Here is a 7850-nt window from a genome sequence, read left to right on the forward strand (position 1 = left end):
AATTCATTGATAAAACTTATCAATCATATCTGGGCACAGATTAATGATCTTAAACTTTATTATTTTCCCAAATTAACAGCTCAAAATTAAAGTCTACTACAACCTATCTGGTGAATACACAACATTCATAAGCAAAGCACATCAAAGCCATAGAAACTAAGCTTCTCTTTTTCACACTAGAAAAGCTGGTACATCTATCATGTACATCAAGAATACTGATAACTTTCACCAGGAAACTTGTATGTAAATGAATATTCACCAACATATGAGTTTTAAATGTTATAGGTAAGAGGACTCCACATCTAACTATAAACTCACCTACAAATGACCTAAGCAGGGTAAGAATACACATTCACAACCAAAATCACTAAGACTCTAAAACCATCTTCAGAATCCAAGGTCTGTATGACTAGCATCTGCCAGCCACCTGGCACTTGATGTTCTCCGACATAAAAGGAGGTAACCAGCCAAAATGGTTTTTAATTTTTTATTTCCTTTTTTATTTGACTTTGCCTCCCAAGTTGCTGGGATTACAGGTGCATGCCACCACATCCAGCTGATTTTTGTATTTTCAATAGAGACAGGGTTTTACCATGTTGGTCAAGCTGGTCTCGAACCCCTGACCTCAGGTGATCTGCCACCTTGGCCTCCCAAAATGCTGGGATTACAGGCATGAGACACCATGCCCGGCCGGTTTTTATTATTTAATTGCACCAAAGTGCTAGGATGTGTAGATATGTGGATGTGGGGCTGGGGGACGGAACCATCCATCAGCAATACTGACATTCTCTTCCTTCAGCATCCTACACATAATACCAGAGTTGCAATAATCGAAAACAGAATAACTCACTTGGAAAACACCCAAATATAATAGACAAAACACCTGAAGAGGCTGAATAGAATTTCTATATATGAATTGTTATACCTATATGGTGTTTCCATGGCCAGTAATACTAAATAGTATGCTAAAAAAAATTAATGCCCGCTCCCCATCCCCAATTACAAAGCAACTTAAGACTTGGAAGGAAATAGAACCCCATCTCTACAAAAGATACAAAAACTACACGCCTCCTGTAGTCCCAGCTAACTTCGGAGGCTGAGGTGGGAGGATCACTTGAGCCTGGAAGCTTGAGGCTACAGTGAACGATGATCACACAACTGCACTCCAGCCTGGAAAGATTGAGACCCTGTCTCAAAAACAAACAAAAAAAACCCCTCTATACCCTATCAAATCCTACTGCATTTTAAAGTTCTGTATGGGTCAGATGCGGTGGCTCTTGCATGTAATCCCAGCACTTTGGGAGGCTGAGGTAGGCAAATCACTTGAGGTCAGGAGTTCAGTACCAGCCTGGCCAACATGGTGAAACCCCGTCTCTACTAAAAACACAAAAAAATTAGCTGGGCATAGTGCTGAGTGCCTGTAATCCCAGCTACTTGGGAGGCTGAGGCAGGAGGACTACTTGAACCGGGCTCAGAGACTGCACCACTGCACTCTAGCCTGGGTAACAGAGCGCTCTTGTCTCAAAAATAAAAAAAAAAAAAAAAAAAAAAAAAAAAAAAAAAAAAAAAAAAAAAAAAAAAAAATTTATAAAAAAAAAAAAAAAAAAAACTATCAAATACATACACACACACAAATGTGATCAGGAGTACAAAGTATCTAATAATTAATATTAAAGTGCCTTCTCAAAGCTACTTACCTAGAAATATGAGAAAATGCATTAACAAGAAAAATTTTAAATCAGTTCATTTCGGCTTAGGTGCGGTGGCTCACATCTGTAATCTCAGCACTTTGGGAGGCTGACGCGGGTGGATCACCTGAGGTCAGGAGCTTGAGACCAGCCTGGTCAACATGGTGAAACCTCGTCTTTACTAAAAATACAAAAATTACCTGGGTGTGGTGGCAGGCACCTGTTAGTTACTAGGCAGGCTGAGGCATGAGAGCTGCTTAAACCTGGGAGGTGGAGGTTGCAGTGAGCCAAGACCGCACCACTGCACTCCAGCCTGGGTGACAGGCTGTCTCAAAAAAATAAAAATCAGTTCATTTCAATGGTGTAATTCTTACAGCAACAACATAATAAAAATGCCCATTTGTTTTACGCAGAATGTTTCTTTAAATGACTCTGCCCCTCCAGTGCATCTCATTAAAAACTGTCAAAGGATACCTTCTCTTGAAGTGTGGCTAATTATATCACTTTCCGGCTCAAAGGCCCCTCTCACTGCCTTGAAGATAATTTTCACATTTCTTAGCCCAGAATATTTCACATTGTTGTATGCCTTCTTTCTAACTCTATTATGCCTCTCCAAACCTTCTATTTCAAACAAAATAAACGACTCCCCATTCCCTACAAAATCCTTGACTTAGCACTGACTTACACTGCCCTCTGCCTAAAATCATTCCTCCATTCAAAGCTTGCCAATATTTTGTTAAAGCCAGCTAAATATCTCCTATTTTATGAAGGTTTTCCTGATTCCCTGTCTGAATTCTCATAAATGTACCTCTTAAGGGACTTGGTACTTTCTCATACTAATTCTTATTAGTTATACTACTCCCAACATGAGAGCAAGCTACTTATAGACAGATTCTGTGTTTACCTTTTTACTGCCCATAACTGATCACAATAGTCACTGCAAGCTTAAATAACTGAAACTAGTACTCCAGTAACTCTCCAATCAGGTACCATGGGAGGGAAGACAGAGGTAACTGCAGCGTATCACACATGTGAACATCTACCAGTGGCCTTTAAAACCCAATGTCATACTATTGTCATCCCTACATGCTAAAATATGTCTAATTTCACTTGATTTTATTTTGGCCAGGAAGCTTAAGACTGGTTTAAACTGCCTACAACATAGCTCCCTAGTGCATTTGTAAATATTGATCCTACGATCACTACTGTTGTGAATAGAAAGTCCTTTGTCTACAGAACTCTTACACCGCCATAACCAAGAACTGTCAAAAAGCAAATCTAAGATTAAGCAAATCCAAGAGGCAATCTGAATTACAGTTTGGAATTTTAAAATCAAGTACAAAACCTCCTCTCTGAATCTGATATCACAAAATTTTGATAAAGAGAAATGGGGAAAAGTATCTGGGAGGTAAAGCAAGTTTTTAAACATATAATGCTGAGAATCATCTGGGTAAATATCACTAAATTAAATATTTCTATTGATAAATCCTTACTGTGTAGAACAAAAAAACGGAATAAAAGAACCCTCTGAGAAGCACAAATAGCTATGAAATTTTTTTTTAATCTATGTCTAACAAGACTTGTGAATTTATTTCCAAGCCCTTAGTAAATTATGTGCAAATTATGTGGTGAGAAGCTGCCTACACATGCTGAAAGCAGAGAAAAGTGAATGTTGTCAGCCTAACAGTAAGAAAGAGGGGAAAAAAAATTGGAGCGTAAACTGAATAGCTCAAAAAGCAGAGCAGCCTGAGAGGAAAGGGAGCAAAAGTTCCTACCAACCTGATGGAGCCTTCACAACTTCACCATGTTACAGCTTAACACAATCATTAATCTTCATGATGTGAAATCTTAAGTTATCGAGTAAATTGTTTTAGTTAAAAAAAAAAAAAAAAAAAAAAAAAAAAANAAAAAAAAAAAAAAAAAAAGTTGTGACAGCATTTAGAAAGGCATTATCCAAAAGCTGTGGCTCGTTAGAGATAACCCTTAATTCCTTAGAAAATTCAAGTGCGTGGAATATTCCATTTCTTTTACACACAGAATGAAGATTTTACTCCCTTATACCAAATCATTTTGTATCTTCTTTATTAGCATTACCATCAACATTTGTGATTGTGAGCTTGGACTTAACAACTGATACAATCACAGCACTAAGCAACACAAAAACTCCAGCACTTTCTTCACTTCTTTAAAAGTAACAAGTTTCTAGCACTGAAAGTACCTGCCTTTTTTTAGGTTCTTCAATCTCAGGCACTAAATATAAAGTAAATTTGGAGAAAATTAACTCCAGGCACTCAAAAGTTAATTCTAACCTGAGTTCTAACTTTGGTTTTCTCTTCTTCTAGTTTTTAGTCGTCTAATTCCTGGTATCACTAAAAATAAGGATATAAGATTTCTAATTATCAAAATCATCCTGTTATCATTACTCCTATCAATGATGTTAATAATGTAATTTGAATCACATTATTGATGTATCAAAGAACATCTCAGAAAATTTAGGAAGGCTCAGCGATTAAAGTTATCAAAGCCACAAAATAACAGCAGAAATGGGTCTGATTTCTAGTTAAGTATTCATCCATCATTCATCAAAGAGTTCACAATTCAAATGAAAATTTTTAAAAAGTGCATTATCTTAACTTGTTATATAAAAAGACTGTTTCACCATCTTTGATACAAAGTGATGTGAACGAGGCTTGTGGAAGCCCGCATGATGGTGGATTTGCATTCACTTGTCCATGCTCAACTGACCTCATTTGTGAGCAAATCTCAAAGACCAACAACCACCATAGAAAAACGGTGGAACTAACTGGCTCTTACAACATGCTGGCAGCAACGCTACCCATTCCAACCGGCAAAATCCACCACAAACTACTAAGCTCAGCCTGGAATCCCAATTAGGCACTTAAAAAACACACACCACCACACACAAAACCTGCAGTGGGTAGGGCCTATTCATTTAGCCGTCCAACAGTCTTCCAGCTTCTCCAAGGCAGTCACAGGATTATTCCTGGACTGGTCAAACAAAGTATTCGGAATGAATAACCTCTAATATTTGCATATAACTATAAACGGAAAAATGACAGGCCAGAAAAACACCATTCTAATTATTAACAAACATTTCCTTAAAAAACTGCCAAATAAAAGTTCAAAGGTTTTCTCTTGCCTAGAGACATCGAAAATTGTTATTTGGGATGTTACCTGCGGGGGGGGGGAAATGAGAGATTATAATAAATTTCAAAAAATTTGAAGGGTAAATCTACATTAAATGACTCAGGAATTTGAGGTCAGAGTACATAGGATATACAAGATTCACATCAGTATTCATCTTAATTATGATCAAGCAGCCCCAAGTCAGAATTTCAAATTTCCCCCAAAATTTTGTTAAAATATTTTTTTCAAATTGAATTCTTTTGCAAGATGAACAGTCTTCATAAAAAAAAAAAAAAAAAAAAAAAAAACAAACTACAGCACCTGCCTGCATTATCTGCAAATTATCTAAAGTTCTCTAAGCAAACAGATAACCAGGAAAATCAATATACCACGTTATTAGGTACACTTTGCATTCATATATCACAATGCATTCTTCATGTTATCTTCCAACTCCCTACAGAAAGCTTCGGAGTACAGAGAACTTGGCCTCCAGCAATCCATCACCAATCCAGTTGTTAGGGAAGAGAGTCCAGAAGAGACAAAGGAGGCAGGAAATCCACCAAACAAAAGGAAAAGGCGGCGAAGGTCAGGTGCGAAAGTATTTGATAGATAAGTTTTGAAAAAACTCAATTTCAATTCTACAGATGCTCAGTAAGTGCAAGGGAGGGTAACTAGAAGGATTCAGTAATATTTCTTATGGGGGGGGGAGCGGGAAGGATTAAAAGACTAATTTCTGCGTTTTCTCCAAAAATGTAAGTTGTCAATCCCTGGCAGTTCCGAATCAGTGATTATCCAAGACTTGTCGCGAAATCCCGTGCTCGGCTTTGGCAGACAGACTGACCCGGGGCAGCGACCGAGGCGGAGTAGGAAACCGCGAGGCCTGTACCGTTCCCTCCGCCTCGGGTGCTCGTTTCCAACCACGAGAGGTCACCCGCCCAAAGCAGGGCGCCGGAGCCTCGGCCCGGGCGGGTTTCTCCCTCTCCTCCGCTTCCGCAGGGAGCGAGCGCAGCCTCCGGGCTCGGCCGTTACCCCGCGCCCGAGCCTCGCGGCCCGCGCCTCCATTTCCCCGCCTGCCCCTCATACTGGGATCCGCCCGCTCGCCCCGGAACGCGGGGCGCCCCCAAGCTGCCCGTGCCCCCACCCACGACTCCCGTCAGGAAAACTACGGCTGACTGCAGAACGAGACCCCCGAGGACCTGCGACCCGCGGGCCGTGCAGGACACAGGGGTGCGCCCGCCCCGGCCCGTCAGCCCCGGCGCCCACCGTCAGGCCAGTGCCCAGCACGATCACGTCGTACTCCTCATTCATGGCGGGGCAGGCGCGGACGCAGGACCCGAGAAAGGAGAAGGCGCAGGGGCTCCGGGACCACCCTACGAGGCTGGGAGGCGCTCTCGGGCGCGAGGGAAAGGGGAAGAGAGAGCAGAGGAAAATGGAACTGGCAACGAAGGAAGACCAGCCACCACCTCAGACGGGAAGAGAAGAACCGAGCAGGGAGTGGAGGGGGCGGGAGGGGAAGGCGGTGACTGAGCCTCCGCAGCCGGGGCGTGGCCTGCAGGCGCCGCGAGGGCCGCCAATCAGGCACTCCCAGCACTCTCACTGGCTACGTGCCTGTCTCTCGCTCAACTTTTTCCTTCCCCGCCTCTCGCGAGAGGAAGCGGGTGGAGCGTCACCATTTTGGCTTCCGGTTCTCCGTGCGTCTTCTGCCACGGTGGTCCGGGAGGCGGCGCGCGGGCTGGGGCGGAGGTGCACGGAACAGCGGGCGGGGACTGGTCCCGGCCACCACGCTCCTGACTCCCGCCGTCGGGGCGGGAGCTCGTACGGTCCAAGGTCCCAGAGCTGGACCGCCGCCCTGGAACTTTGAGCGGGCGCGTGCGGTGGCCACGTGGGCGAGGAACGCGGGCCAGGCCGCCTTTCGGGGGTGGCGGCCGTGGTTCCTCCGCGGGGCTGGGTTCGCCGGGGCCGGAGCCCGCCGGAAAGAGTTCGGAAATCACACGTGGCCTGTTTCCCGCCCTGTGTCCGCCCTGTTTGGTGGATTGCCGGGCGGGTGCCTTCGGAAATTGGGAGGAGGAAAAGCGGCTTCTTTTGAAAAAGTAACCCTTAGATGAGAGTGAAGGCCAGGTTTCATTGGGAAGCCGATCTGCACCTACCGAGGACTGTAACTTAAGGCCGCTGTGAATGTCGTAGCTGGTCATTGTATGCAAAGTTTAGGCCCTAAGAAACTGTTCCTTGCTTGCCTTCTACCCGTTCTTCCCTTTTTCTAGAATGATCTTAGGAATCTCTAGCTTCAGTGACAACACAGGTGTAACAGAAGTTGTGTTCTCAGCTCCAAGAGGCAGACCCCACGAAAGCCTAGGCAGGTGAATTTCCCAAAGGCTTTGACAGTTGGAAAACCTGTTTTTTCAGCACGTGATAAATCTGCATAGTCAGCAAACAATGAAGATTTGGTATTCAAGAACTCAAGTACTTCTCTATGAAAGCTATTCAGAGCATGCCTTGATAGACCGAACTTCCTCATATTGAAATCACTCAGATTGATTGAAATTTGATTCAGATTCAGATTGAGGAAAGAATGGAACAACTTTTCACAATGTTTCTCACCCATAAAGAAGGTATATAATATTGGACCCTGGACCTTTTGGTGGGGGAGGGGAGAAGAAAGCAAAAGTAAAGTTTAAATTTACATTCAGTCTTAACTTGATTGTGTATATTTGTGACCAAAGGAATTAGTGCAAAGTTGGCCATACAACTGATTATGCAGCAGTGAGTGTAACTGTTCTATTAGCTAAGTAGATGATGACTAAAGAAGGTCCGTCTGTTGCGCTGTCTTCAAGTCATCAGGGGGTCATACTACCTCTATTAGTGAAATACTCTTTTTTTTTAATTTTTCTGAGACAATTTCGCTCTGTCGTCCAGGGTGGAGTGCAGCAGTGCAATCATGGCTCACTGCAGCCTCACAATAAAGTGAATGGCATGAGCCCGCAGTCCCAGCTACTCAGGAGGCTGAGCTGGGAGGAT

At 43.3% G+C, this 7850-nt stretch overlaps 1 protein-coding gene across 1 annotated transcript in view; it reads right to left on the reverse strand.

The window, feature by feature from the left end:
* The window catches only part of GDI2 (GDP dissociation inhibitor 2), a 46410-nt gene extending 39985 nt beyond the window's left edge, over positions 1–6425 (reverse strand). The window contains exon 1 of the mRNA XM_037732992.1: positions 6099–6425. Within this exon, the coding sequence (XP_037588920.1) occupies positions 6099–6143 (45 nt within the window). The 5' untranslated portion in view covers positions 6144–6425. The remainder of the gene's footprint in view (positions 1–6098) is intronic.
* Between the last annotated feature and the right edge of the window lie 1425 nt (positions 6426–7850).

Source organism: Cebus imitator, unplaced genomic scaffold, assembly GCF_001604975.1.
Source record: "Cebus imitator isolate Cc_AM_T3 unplaced genomic scaffold, Cebus_imitator-1.0 Scaffold487, whole genome shotgun sequence".
In the NCBI taxonomy this organism is placed as follows: domain Eukaryota; kingdom Metazoa; phylum Chordata; class Mammalia; order Primates; family Cebidae; genus Cebus; species Cebus imitator.